This window comes from Aulostomus chinensis, chromosome 11 (assembly GCF_037954235.1).
Source record: "Aulostomus chinensis isolate RoL2024-O1b breed Wild chromosome 11, RoL_Achi_v1.0, whole genome shotgun sequence".
NCBI lineage: Eukaryota > Metazoa > Chordata > Actinopteri > Syngnathiformes > Aulostomidae > Aulostomus > Aulostomus chinensis.
Window position 1 is genome coordinate 13712596 of NC_141330.1, and position 14550 is coordinate 13727145.

The following is a 14550-nucleotide window of genomic DNA, read 5'->3' on the forward strand; positions in this document are numbered from 1 at the left end:
AAGTGAGGAGGACACTGAAGAATGGTTTGACCACAGAGGAAGCCAACGCTCTCGGATTGTCCTGCGCCTCAGAGATGCAGGTGTGATCCCATCGGATATTACAACATCTGGAAGCCCTTTCACTGGGCGACACCCTCCACTGCAGCTTGGCACTACAACCCCCCCCCCCCCCCCACCACCACCACCACCACCCCAGCTTTGATGAGTTGATCTCATCTTTATGCATTTCTTAGTTTGACACAAGTGCTTCCTGAGGAGAGCGAATCTACGGCTGGATAAGATTTTACTCACTTATTTAGAGGCAGAGGTAAAAAAACTGAGCATTCAAACCACTAAGCTTTGCTATTGCCGGGTAACCACGGATGATCTGCACTCACAAGGTTAAATCACTATCATTCTTCGAATTGCATCCTGCGTAAATAAGTGTTTTTCATGGTCATGCTTGAACCTCCGTGGCCTTGAGTGAAAGGAGAGGGCTGAAAGGCGTTCTGCACAGATAAAGACACTAAACACTCCACTGTGTTGGCTTGGGTTGAAGTGGGAGCACAGCAGCTGGTAGTGACAAAGACATTTCATCTATTGAGTAGATGGCTGTGTGCTGAGAGGGTTATTCTGTAATATACTACTGTGGTACTTTTGTATTCATTTTGCTCAAGAAGGTGCTCAGATAAGGGACAAGTGCACTGGATGTTAAAGTTGGTTATGAATGGAATGTGAAATCCTAAACACTGATGATCCACTCTGACATCTTGAAAGATTCGAACCAGTCCAACAAGCAGCACAGCGTTTACACGATGTCTTTCAAAGAGTATCATCACAATCTAACTGAACGAGAGAAATTAGACCACGTGGGGAGAGAGAGAAAGAGAGAGAGTGTTGCTATGGATACGCCTGGTGGAACCACTAGTTTTAGATTATTCATGCTGGTGTTTTTTTTTTTAGCTTTAAATTTTTTTTTTAGATGGCATCATGTGAGCTTCTCATTGCGATGCAGAAATCTGTAGGGCTGACGACAGATGGAGAGAAGCAGGTGCAATGTTAAAGGTGAGCAACCTTCCTCGAGTTACGTTGTTATTTTGTAGAAACTATGAGCTGCACATTTCAGAGTGCCTTTCAGAGACAGTTATTTATTAAGATGTTTTCAGGGACATATAATCAAGAAACTGTTACTACAACAGATGAGGGACGTTCATCATTCACGAGCTGTGATTTATTTTTAAAACCAGTGTTTCTAAAATCTTGTCCTGACCACATTTGTTTTGTCCGCGTTAATGTCTCTCCGATCAAGTGGTGTGTTATGAAGATAGCTTAAGAAGTATTTATGACAACTTGAGGATAGCTTATGCACATTAGCTCTATCTGTTGCCTTACTGTAGACAAACGTTCCACTCGAGTGGTGAAATATTTGAACAAAAACAGGCCAAATGAATGCGGCATCACTGGAGATCTTGGTTTGTCATTTACAGAATATGAAGTGTGGAGGACTCCTGCTTTCTTTAACCTTGAATGTGAGCATCAGGGGCTACATGATTATCAGAAACACGGACACACATGAAACCTACTTTTAGACATGTAAATCTGTATCAGTGAATATGAGAAGGAGCCTGCCTTTTTTGCAATCATGCAGGCCTGTTATTTGACTGGTATTGAGCTCATTGTGCTGGTTTTTAGCTAACAGTAAAAATCGGGGCTTGCAAATCGCAAGCTGAATCGATACACTCACTAATTGTCACTGTGATGGAAACATAGCCATTGAGACAGGAATCTTTCGCACCATCATGATAAAGCTACATAGATCTAGCACCGTTTTTGTTTTGTTTTTTTACTTTACTGAGAACTATTCAGCACCTTAGATTCAATGTGTAGCATGCAACTTCTAGCTGAAGTACAACTAAAATTAAGGGTTGGGTGGGGATCATGTTTTCAGATTTTACTGTTTTTAATCAAATACAAGACAAAATAGATGTGTATAGTGATAGAGGGCAATGCTGTAAAATGATCTACTTGTTATGTCTTTGTTCTTTTTTTTTTTTTTTTGCTCCATGTGTAGAGACATGTATTATAGACTAAAGGCAGTATTATTCTAAATATAATTTAAGCAAACCAAGCCATGCATGGTTTAAAAAGGTCTCACTTCTGCTAAACAGAGGGACGTTCACTTGGATTCTCAGAGCTGGAAGGTCTGTGGACTTCGTGGTGTGTTGGACTGAACGAATGAGTGGAAATCAAGTGAACTGTGGAATCCCTCTAAATTCATTGCACTTGACATTTTCTTTTCATATTAGCCCACCACTCACTCTCACACACACACACACACACACACACACACACACACACACACACACACACACATTGCTGCCTGTGCCATAACATCTCTGTGGAACTTGGATACGCGTTACACAACCGAGGCTTCTGTTGCGTCTATGCCCACTGCAGAACAAATAACTTCAATTAAAAAAAAAGGCTCTTTAAAACATGAATCCTTTGTGTCATTTCTCCCCAATTGTATTTGTTTGCTTTACAATCTTTCCTCCAGGAATAGGTGTCACTTAAAAGAAACAAAAAAGCAAGCAAAAAAACAAAAACAAAAAAAACGTAAGCCTTATTTATTTTAGTCCACACAACCCATGCTTCAAGTTACTGTATGTTCAAGGGCATATAGAGGTCGATGACAGGTTTATCAATGTGGCTGACACATGGCCGACATTCAGACCTCGTTTGAACTTTTCTATTCCTATACCTCCACAGGTGTTATGGATCTAAATGTGATTATAATGATTTGCATTTAATGAATTGCAGACATTACAACGAACAAGACAGCTACCTAAGAAAGGGAGGAAAGGTAGGAAATACAACGGAGCATTAAAAAAAAAAAAAAAGCACACAAAAAAAAAATCAGCTGAAACACTGTCAGCAAATCCAGTGCAACCCAAGACACTTTCTGCTTAAAACTAGCTGGAAAATAAAAAGGGCACATTCTAAGAATTATATAATTTGAATTTCCTGATCATAATTCAAATTTTTCAATATACATTTTCCCTGAACAATTACTTTTGCACAGTACCATAGAATTGTAGAGATAAATTACAAAATGGAGTATTCCCTTTCCACCACACATGATTTACTTTGTAAAACCCCTGAATGACTGACAGGCAGAAAGCTCTTATGCAAATTTACATTTTATATTGCTACATTTTAAAACAAAGATTAACAAAGGGATTTTCATTTTTGCATATTCTCTTAGGTTCGTGGTTTGGTGTGCGTCTGCCCCAATAGCGTCAAATTATGTCTGAAACAGCACCAAATGTCAAACACCTGACCATTTAGTGGCAGAACGTTTGTTCAAAATAGATTTAGAAATAGTACATAGCAAGAGTGCAGTGCAGTCTAATTGTTAACCACAAAGTGATTAAATTTATAAAATGGCAAAGAAGTAAACAAGACTAACTGTATACTACCTGACAGGTTGGACCACTGACCTCTGGGTTGCATCAGGGTCACTGTAAAGATTTTATCTTCCGCAGTGATACAGGTACACTACTCTGAGACCTTGTTGGAACGTTCCCAGTGGATGTACGGAACAATGCATATGCTTTCATATCTGTCTTGAATTAGAAATTATATAAAAAGAAGACTGCGTCTTTAATTCGTGCTCATGATCCAGGTTGCCTTGCATTTAAAAATAGATGTCAGTTTTAGGGATTGATTCAGTTTGAGAAAAACTGAAGCACAATGTTTGAGGTGTCTAAAAATCTTATATAAAATTGTATACCCAAATTATAACTCCTTTGAGGGAAATATGTAAATGTTTACATTTTTAAAAATACTTCTTTCAACCATAGTTACTCGTGAAGGTATTTAACATTTAGCACCAGCTTGTTGATCATGCCAAGCCTTGGGTTTGGTCTAATGAGCAAATCTGTGCTGCACTACAATAGTGGAACCCAGATAGCAGTGAGACAAACTGACAAATCTTCAAAAAACTTAAAGTGCCACTCCAGTCCCACTTCGGCTTCCCAGACTTCAGCCATCTAAACCTAACCACAGTACGCGTTTTGCTATCTAAGACAACTGATGGGGGGCTTCAAGCATTTCCATGAGGAAAGTGTCAATGGGCGTGTCACCAATCAGCTTGAAGAAGAAGAGATGCTCCAGGCACTTCAAGCCGATGGATCGCAGTGCTGGCAGACGAAGGAGGAGCTTAGCAAACCTGCAAGAAAGATCTCGCTTAGTTCAACAAGCTAAACCAAACTACGTGACTGAAGGAGCAGGTTAACCCTCGAACGACTACACGGGCAAAGAAGCACCTAGACATAGTTGTATATTATCTCCACTTAGGAAATTATTTTAGGGTTGGGCAATCTGCTCTAGATTGGAGCAGCAATGGAAAACAAACAAGGTAGACGGCAGGTTAACAGAGTCATAATTAAGGATTTATGCAATTTCATGTCAACCCGATTTTTGCACAGGGGGGACGTGTCTCCACTAAAAGCAGCATCTCTAAATGCTTGAAGGGGCACACATTTTCAATATCATTTCTTAAAACCATCTTGTGACAGTAAGTCTGGTCATGGGTCATCCAATGGTCTATGGAAAAAGAATCATAATATGTCCAATCAATCACTCACTAATGATTGGAATAAGCCTAGCTTTGTCTTTCAGTCAGCGCCAAGTGTTACACATCACTTGATTCGGAAGTAAGTGCCTGTCCTTTCTGGTACAGCGAAAGGTCACAATCTTTCATTACCAGTGAATGAACCCACCATATCTGATCAAAGAATTCAACAATTCTGTGAAAAACACTTGTTTTGTCAAAAAACTCCATATTCAACCAAGTAATTTTGTTTTATCAACATGAGAATTAGTATTTAGGTGTTTTTGGAGCTTCATATTAAGACTGAAGCAAACCCACATCTTCCTCAGTGAGTTAGTCACTTTTTGGAGATGGTCCCAGGTGACTTTTACTACCAGGTGTGAAAATACAGAAATTTCGGTGCTGTATTGTATCGCCACCTCTGAGGGTGTTATAACCTCTGAGGGTGTTATAACCTCTGAGGGTGTTATAACCTCTGAGGGTGTTATAACCCATTGGAAAATAGAAAACCTCCTGACATATGAAAGACTTGTCATTTACTTTTATCAAACATAAATATGTTCATTTTCACAGCAAACACACACACACATTTTTTTTTTTAACCATAGACTATTGTTACTTTTTACACATATTCGCACAATAGTGTGCAGATAGTTCTGCCTGGACACCATGCTGCTGCAGGAGAAGAGCCCTGTGACGTTACCTTCCTCGCCCGACACACAGACACAAGGTTTCGTCTGTCAACTAAACACTAACACAAACTCATGTCCCACAGTCTCTATCAGGTACCTCGGCCTATCATGTTAAAAACGTCTCCATTGGAGTCACATAATTCAACACACAGAAAAACACTGCCCTGATTGTTGGAAAGATAATGATCAGGGTGCTTCTGAACATGCAGATTCTCCCATTTGAGAGGATTTTTCCCCCCTCAATATCTCAATTAGATCAAGAGATATTAAATATTGTTAAGAACATGGTATAAGGTGGTGTCTGCACCACACTTAGTTCCTAAGAGTTCATTTGCTAAATTAAAGCACTGTAAGGCTGGCGGAGGACATTTACCTTCCCTGCTGCTCTGGGTATTTCTGTTTGCAGTAGGCTTCCAATGATGCATAGACCTTTTCTCTGAGGAGCTCCACCTCACTGGTGTTGGAGAGCCCTTTAGCATCTACGGAAAATATAGAGAATTCTTTCACCAAGATGTAGAGTCTACAGGGCAATTTTACTTCATTGTTGGTGACACGTCAGCAGTGTGTTGCAGAGTTTGGCACCTGGGTTGAAGAGGACGATGGCTCGGAGGCAGCCCAGCTCTGTCTTGTCCATTTGCATATCTCTCATTTTATTGACAAGCTCAGTGAGAACCCTAAATAATAATATTCAGAGTACAATAAACACAGCATAACGTAAAAATTACACATTTTCTCAACTTTAAGATACTGAGATTAACATGAGAAATATTACCTGTCAAATATGGCACCGACCTCAGCGCTCTGCACACTCTCCCTGAGTTGAATAAGATTAACAGATGATTATTAAGAAGAAACTATAATACAAAGGCACAGCTACTGGGTGTAACTTGTACCGCTAACTAACAATATACCTGTCAAAAATGGCTCCAACTCCTGCACTGTGTGTATCACGCTGCAGCTCAGAAGCCAGAAGAACCCCATCCTTCAAGGTAATCGAGCGATGAGAAAAGGAAGCAATGAGGAGCTCATTCCACCCTGAAAAAACAAAGAAACCCGAGTAAAGGGTCACCCACAAGGCCCTGATGATTCAAATCAGTGGACGCCTCTCAGTGACATCACTAAGCTACACTATATTGCCAAAAGTATTTGCTCACCCATCCAAATGATCAGAGTCAGGTGTTCCAATCACTTCCATGGCCACAAGGTGTGTAAAATGAAGCACCAAGGCATGCAGACCGTCTTTACCAACATTTGTGAAAGAATGGGTCGCTCTCAGGAGCTCAGTGAATTCCAGCGTGGAACTGTGATAGGATGCCACCTGTGCGACAAATCCAGTCGTGAAATTTCCTCGCTCCTAAATATTCCACAGTCAACTGTCAGCTGTATTATACGGAAATGGAAGTGTTTGGGAACGACAGCAACTCAGCCACGAAGTGGTAGGCCATGTAAACTGATGGAGCGGGGTCAGCGGATGCTGAAGCACATAGTGCGAAGAGGTCGCCAACTTTCTGCAGAGTCAATCACTACAGACCTCCAAACTTCATGTGGCCTTCAGATTAGCTCAACAACAGTGCGCAGAGAGCTTCATGGAATGGGTTTCCATGGTCGAGTAGCTGCATCCAAGCCATACATCACCAAGTGCAATGCAAAGCGTCGGGTGCAGTGGTGTGTGGTAAAGCACGCCGCCACTGGACTCTAGAGCAGTGGAGGCGCGTTCTCTGGAGTGACGAATCACGCTTCTCCATCGGGCAATCTGATGGAAGAGTCTGGGTTTGGCGGTTGCCAGGAGAACGGTACTTGTGCCAACTGCATTGTGCCAAGCATAAAGTTTGGTGGAGGGGGGATATGGTGTGGGGTTGTTTTTCAGGAGCTGGGCTTGGCCCCTTAGTTCCAGTGAAAGGAACTCTGAATGCTTCAGCATACCAAGACATTTTGGACAATTCCATGCTCCCAACTTTGTGGGAACAGTTTGGAGCTGGCCCCTTCCTCTTCCAACATGACTGTGCACCAGTGCACAAAGCAAGGTCCATAAAGACATGGATGGCAGAGTCTGGTGTGGATGAACTTGACTGGCCTGCACAGTGTCCTGACTTCAACCCGATAGAACACCTTTGGGATGAATTAGAGCGGAGACTGAGAGCCAGGCCTTCTCGGCCAACATCAGTGTGTGACCTCACAAATGCGCTTCTGGAAGAATGGTCAAAAACCCCCATAAAGACACTCTTAAACCTTGTGGACATCCTTCCCAGAAGAGTTGAAGCTGTTCTAGCTGCAAAGGGTGGACCCACGTCATATTGATTAGGAATGGGATGTCACTAAAGCTCATATGTGAGTCAAGGCAGGTGAGCGAATACTTTTGGCAATATAGTGGAGATGACTGTACCAGAACATTGAAGGATAACAACATGACAACAGTCCCTAAATTGACCGAGTGTAGAACAGCACAACTTGTTTCTGTTCAACACTACAGCTTTACAATTCCGTCTCCTGCACTGGCCTGGGAGAGCCTAAGACAAGTCAGCAGAGACCCTCTGTGATGCTTCAGTGTTACAGCTCAACTATGAGCCAAGGGCTTGTTACACCTGCAAACCTAACACAAATCTGCAGCTTTCAATGTAATAATCCCACAAACATAATCAGCTGGCCCCATAAATGTAACAACGACTACATCTGGGGGGATTTCTTACATATGCAGGGAGGTAAAAATCTCCTATCATAATTATATTAACTTCCCACAAATGTAATAAATCAGTAATTTCATGTAAGACAGCAGCTCATATGGTATATGTCTTCTACAGCCAATTGAATTTTCATCTCATAGTCTTGTCCTTTAATAGTAAAAATGAATTTTATATGTATAACTTGGGTGGCATTGTGGTGCAGTGGTTAGCACTGTCACCTCATAGCAAGAAGGTTCCGGGTTCGAGTCCCGGCTCCAGCACAGGATCTTTCTGTGTGGAGTCTCCATGTTCTCCCTGTTCCTGTGTGGGTTCTCTCTGGTACTCCAGCTTCCTCCCACAGTCCAAAGACATCAAGAGGGGACGAGGCTGATTACATTGACTGCAAGTGTGGCATGAATGTGAATGTTGTCTGTATATATGATGTATAACTTGATAATAAATACCTGAAATTAAACTATGACTGCCGTTATTTGAATTTGATATACCAAATATCGTTTTGAATCATAATTCCATTTCAAGATGTCTAGAAGTTTTTCTTCTAGTTTAAACAAAAAATAAAGATATCTTAAGGAAGGTGAATTTTCAGATATTGAGGGGAACTGAAGTATAATCAAACTTGTGTTGTAGATATCTTAAACTGGAATTAAGAATAGTCACACTGTGATTGCAGATATCTACTATTGCATCGAGAATATCTGTAATTGAATTAGAAATATCTGTGATGTAAAACTCTGGGAAAGTGACATCATTTGTTGGAGGAAGAATGAAGTAGTGGATATCTTCCATGACAGTTGTGAATTTGAACCACTTTATGTTGCAAGTTCTGTTTGTAAGTTATTACAATTTTGAAAACAGACAATTGTAAATTTCTAGTAAACATAATCGTTCTTGTGTTTGTGGGAAGTTGTGTTTTGGGGTGTACAAGCACAAACTTTTCATTTTTGAGACTGGACTCTGGACACTGGACATATAAAAGTGATAAAGGTATTACAAGTCCCAAGTCACTCAGATAATACATGTGTCAGCTGTAACAGGAGATCAGTGTGGTATGTGAAATGCACCGCTAAGGAGCTGCGATTTACTTCTAATGTTTTTTCTTTTCTCCAGCATCAATGCGTCAGTCTCTGGTGGTAACTTTTAATCAATATGATAATGAATCCCCTGAACTGGATACTCAAATTTTACTGAAAATCAAATCCAAAGTCATATATCAGAGCCACAGCCATCGTGTTGCTAAAGCTGGCACAGCTCAACATGCTGTGCTTTAAATAATAACCGATCTGTGTGTTGATTTGATGTTTCATGTTAAGTGTCCATGTGTTTTCATACCTGCACGCAGAAGGATGACCTGGTCATCGAGGGGCAGTTCAGAGAAATGGGGGATTCTCTTTGCCCACTCCACCAGGGCAAACAGCTGTTTGTCTGCAGTCTGACAGATGTTAGTAACCGCATCATGGGGCTGAAAATGAAGAGTACAACATGATTTGCTAGAGACACACACAGGGGAACAGTAACCCTGTACTATGTTCCATTAAGCCACTCTCCAAACAGTCATAATGCTGTGACACACAGACTAAACATAAGGATCAATCAGTTGCCATTTTCCTGCTACTCACAGAGTTGCCAGCAGAGCCTCCATCTGAGTGAAGCTCGGTCTTCTGTTCAACAGCGGTCTCTGCCTCCAAGATCTTCTCCACTGGCATCTCCTCATTAATTCCCACGCTGAACTCCAACTCTCCTTCACGCTCTCGGTTCCTCTGACGCTCCTCCTGGACCGCTGCACCAGATGATAAAGTGGTAGAGGGGAAAAGGAACAATGAATACAGATCAATAAATATGACTAATGAAAAGAAACAAGAATGGGGTAAAAGAGTGATGCAGTTCTAAATGCTCTGCCTCTTTGCACTATTTTTACTTCACTGAGAAGCAGTGTGAAAATCTACGTGCTTTGACAAAAACTGACAACTTTAAAATAAATGTTTTTAAAGGTTGCATTCTTGTGATTGTAGGGCCGCTTCCAACCAAAGATGCCAGTTAACTAATGTGCATGCAGAGCTTAATTCATGCAGCTTTTCTCCTGCTAACACACAGCTGGCCCATATGTGATGTATAGACCTGGGCCAGTAGAACAAGTTTCAAACTGGCTGACTTTGATACCAGTTTCTGAGCAATAATTTTATTGATACAAATTAAAAAATGAATATTACCTTGGTTTCAGTTTTCAACTTCTTGGCATTTTCACACAATAAAAATCAGTTTCTTGATATGAAAATATAAATAAATTTACCAAAATGGGTTTCCCCCAATTTGGCAGTTTCACCTCCTTAGTAAGACATTTTAGAACATGGGTATTTTGGACAATGCTGCTGCGAGACTAGCAGCAGCATTTAGGATACGTCTCACATCACTTCACCTCCAAAAGCACATTTGAACTTTCTAGTAAACTAGCACAGCATGCTAGCACCATCTTGCCCCTCCCTCTCCTGAAATCTCTCTCATGTTTCTGCTTGGGCTCGGCCCATCAGGCAGACACCAGCAGCTCTGTTAGTCCAAATATAAAAACAATTTAACATAATAGGATGTTGACCACTGTTGTAATATTGCTTGGGCTTAGTCCTGCAATGCTGATATGAGCTACTTTTACATTTGCCCGAATAAGTCATCATGACTACCCTTTAAACTGGTTCAAATTGTACTGGTGTAGGTGTGTAAACAGAACTGAAAAAAATCAGAAACTGGCCCAAGCCTAGACATGTACTATCATGCACACATTTGATACAGAACAGCATTCATTGACTACCATTTGGTCATCCATTATGGGTTAGCCCTAGTTGATTCATATCAATTAGAGCAGTTGCTTGGTGGTTACAACTGTTTTCTGACAGCAAAATGAAAGTCAGGGTCCAATCTCCAGCCAGAGGCATGGGACTTACACATTAGGAAGCGAATACTCCCTTTTTTACTGCCCCTGACTAAGACACATGTGATATCAGTGATGGTTCTGGACCTTGGAAAGCATCATGAGAAACTTTTGATGTGATTTAGCACAATATGAATAAAAGTAACTGAACTGATTTCCCTGTGATCATCATTTCAACCACAACTTGCAGGCTGCTATATATCGGCTCTGCAGTTGTAAATGATCAATTCGGGAATTTAATTATTACATGTACTTTCCTATACACTGTTACTTCCTTTACTAGAAAATATAGTTAAGAGAGATCTCTGTTATTATTATGGATCATTACAAGCATACCGTGTTTTAGATGTAGCACAGTCACAGAAAACAATAACGTCATAATCATAACTTTAAAAAATGGATGCACCGACAATTATTTTAGAATTAAAAAATGGGCACAGGAATCATATTGAATGGTGGCTTAGGAATCCCACTGCCACAAATCACAAACTCATAATGTTTGTTAATCCTGCCATATGAAGTACAGATTCAGCACTATGAAGCTGTCAGCACACGCTTCTTGAGTGGGCTGCTACTCTATTTTCAAGAACGTGTCTTAAAGTTTGCAGATTCAACTAGTTTACAGAAAATCCAACCAGTATCAACTCTTAACTGAACTGAAAGAACAGCACTCAAACCAAATGACACTGGGTGGAATCTTATTGAAACCCAGTCATGTTTCGAGACACATTCTCTAGGTAACAATCTATGCATGTCTAAAACAACAGGCTAGTTCTATATGCAGCATTGAAAATACAGTATCTTTAAAATGTCATTGACATACTCATCCATCCCTCATCTTTTCCATCTTCTTTTATCCACCTTACATGTTTGACCACTATTGAAAGATACAGAAAGGGTAGAATGGGAGAAAATGAAGGGAAGAGATGGAAAGGGGTTAGTTAAATAAACCAGCCCCAATACACCAGTCTCTACCCTTTTTTAAGATCCAATTAAGCATCTACCATCAGCCGCGACTGAAATACTGGTCCTAATTTGTTGCAAATGGATCAAATCATTCTGAATGATTCATCTACTCTAGCATCAACTTTTGGCTGTAAATAACTAATATATGGTACCTTCAAAGCCTGGAGTCTCTCCCATTTGGTGATGCTTAGATTTTTTTTTTTTTTTTGTGTGACATCTACAAAAAAGTCCCTGAATCTCCGTGAGTCAACCAAGCTCTCAATATGAACATAAACTTGCATCGTGCATACCTTCCCTCTTCATGCCCATAGCCAGGCACTTCTGGTAGCGGCAGTACTGGCAGCGATTGCGCTGGCGCTTGTCGACCAGGCACTCTTTGTTATCCCTGCAGGTATAGCTCAGGTCTTTGCGTACAGTTCGTTTAAAGAAACCTTTGCAACCCTCACAGCTGTACACACCATAGTGCTTGCCTGTAAATTACACAAATGACAAAGTAAAATTAGAGGGTCACGAAAGGGTCAAACAGTGAAGGTCCATCCTTAGACATGTTCTTTTAGTTAGCAGAAGTGAGTGAGATGCATTTCCTTAAAATGCTGAGAGAAGGAGACATGACAGTGAGAGATGATCCACGCTACTTGACTCACCAGAGGAGCGGTCTCCACAGATGACACACAGGCGTTTCTGAGACAACATTATTCCAGGACTGTGAGCTGGCATGGGCCTCAGGCCAAATGGAGGTTTGATATCCTCTGAGCTACTGATTGAGTGCATCCCTGATATGGGTGCTGAAGAGCTGATCTGTAAAAATCAATGACAGACATTGGTTACTGATATGCAATGTTGAATATTACACTAATGAGCTCATAGAGGGGTTTGGATGAGAGGCAGAAAATCAAGTCTTTATAACAGCATCCAGCTGCCCTGGTTTTAACCCTCTTTGGACAACCATGACCTGGTAATAACAATCTGTATAGCATGTTTCAAAAACAAACTGTCAAAATGCTTTTCAATAATAATGGAGGACAGAGGATCCGCAAAGATTTCTGTTATTTTGATAAGTATGTGATTCAATGGATTCATAAAATTATTGACAGTGTAACATCTGTTCCAAGTCAAAATAGTTATTGTACATCATCTCAACAAAGCCTGGCACTGAAGATGGTCATCGAACATGCCGTTGCTACTGCAGTCACTGCCCAAGGACCATGGGTTCCTGTTAATTACCTGACTGTTGCTGATGGGTCCAAATCCCACAGAGGGTGAGACTACTGGCGAGTTAAGTGAGGGACTGATGACTGAGAAGGGAGAGCCGAGGATGTTGGTGGGGCTGTTAGAGGCTGAGCTGTTGGGCTGCTGTGAGGACATGGCTAGTAAGCTACCCAATAGATAGGATGGTGTCCCGCCTGAAGGATGGCAATCTGAGGGTGACACAAAGGGATATTAATAGCAATAAACCATATGTTTTTGAACGTAGTTGCAGGACACAAACAAATGCAGACCTTCCCAGACTTTATTAAGTGTCAGTGTTTGTTAGCTAAAACAGCTAATAGCTAAGACAGGATACACTACTGCGCCAACACATCTAAAGATAAAAATGATAACGTTAGACCCCAGGTATTTTGGGACTCACAGAACCAATCCGTCAACACGCGACAGCAATAATACTTTTTTCCAAACGGGCACAAAGGCAATTAAAAATAAAGATGACTGACTTAATATCCGCAAGAACAAAAACAAAAAACCCTACGGAACATGGTTGATTTAATTATTGCAGCCAAAGAGAAATTAGATGGCTAGTAACGATCCAACTTTCACTATTAAAAATAAAACTGAAATTACAGGCCGATATTTAGATTGGAAGTTCATATGTATACACAGCAATCTGGGTTTGCCTCCATTAACTAATAACAAACTATTTAGCTCACATTATTGAAGAAGGTATTCGCTAGCTGGCGTCGCAACAACTTCTGGCACGCGTTTGCTAGTTAAATGTTGCTAACGATACGCGGCATCAATAAGATGGTTATCATTACTCCACGGAGTACAGCAATAGGCCTTTGTTGTTGTGACATCGCAAATTCGTTAGTGTCAACATATAAATAATTATAACACCGCATTTTTCGGGACGTGTGAGCATGTAGCTGCAAATCCAGAACGCTAGAAGCAGCCTAGCTAGTAACATTAGCCACCAAGCTCTTAGCTAACGTTAGCTCAGGTTGGCAAAAATATAACTAATGTTTCGCTCCATTTAGTTGCACAGTAGTTTCAAGTTTAATATCTGTCGGGATGTTGGTTTGACATACAACTTTATAGTGAGGCAGACATCGACAAATAGCTAAAGTTGGATTTTTTTTCCGCATATTTGGCGCAATGTTATCCACTTAGCAAAGATTAGCTACGATTACGGCTAGCCCAGCTATTGCAGCTAACATTAGCTTAACGCTAATTCCAGGTTGGTAGTCCGAAAAGGTAAACGATAGCAAAAAACATTACGGTCGTTTGAAGGTTAAAATAACTTACCAGACACACCATCGACGCATTGTTGAAAACCACGTCTCTCTACTTGCTTTAATCAAACAAGCGCCAGACAGCAGGCCGACATTCAGATCCAGTTTACTTCAACTTGACGCTGTTGTTGTTTACAGGCCATGTTGGCTCTGTGCCAGTATCCTTTGAGCCAAAATGTCTCATGGGACC

The 14550-nt window shown here is 40.9% G+C and overlaps 2 protein-coding genes across 6 annotated transcripts in view; one reads left to right on the forward strand and one right to left on the reverse strand.

Moving 5' to 3' along the window:
- fhod3b (formin homology 2 domain containing 3b) overlaps window positions 1–2895 on the forward strand; it is a 90381-nt gene extending 87486 nt beyond the window's left edge. For all 4 annotated transcript variants that reach the window (XM_086218674.1, XM_086218675.1, XM_086218676.1 and 1 more), the window contains one exon: window positions 4–2895. In XM_086218674.1, coding sequence (XP_086074800.1) covers window positions 4–86 — 83 coding nt within the window. In that variant the 3' untranslated portion in view covers window positions 87–2895. The remainder of the gene's footprint in view (window positions 1–3) is intronic.
- On the reverse strand, window positions 2591–14550 carry LOC147253488 (retinoic acid receptor RXR-beta-A-like). 2 transcript variants are annotated; one of them, XM_086218678.1, is made up of 12 exons: window positions 14374–14550; window positions 13078–13271; window positions 12498–12651; window positions 12144–12323; window positions 11711–11764; window positions 9584–9744; window positions 9297–9426; window positions 6198–6321; window positions 6059–6100; window positions 5869–5960; window positions 5660–5765; window positions 2591–4210 (listed from the first exon to the last, which is right to left on the reverse strand). In XM_086218678.1, exons 2-12 carry the CDS (start codon window positions 13216–13218, stop codon window positions 4063–4065), a joined length of 1332 nt encoding a protein of 443 aa, XP_086074804.1. In that variant the 5' UTR covers window positions 13219–13271; window positions 14374–14550; the 3' UTR covers window positions 2591–4062. The 2 variants fall into 2 exon arrangements, with proteins under 2 accessions (XP_086074804.1, XP_086074805.1); XM_086218679.1 differs by lacking the exon at window positions 11711–11764 and having other exon boundaries at window positions 14374–14546.

Excerpts from the sequence above, each read along its gene's own strand:
- LOC147253488 (XM_086218678.1), bottom strand. The coding sequence starts at position 13,218 with ATGTCCTCACAGCAGCCCAACAGCTCAGCCTCTAACAGCCCCACCAAC. Across the intron at positions 12,324-12,497 it reads CTGTGGAGACCGCTCCTCTG|GCAAGCACTATGGTGTGTAC; the intron begins GTGAGTCAAGTA and ends TGTAATTTACAG. Across the intron at positions 6,101-6,197 it reads GTTGGAGCCATTTTTGACAG|GGAGAGTGTGCAGAGCGCTG; the intron begins GTATATTGTTAG and ends TATTCAACTCAG.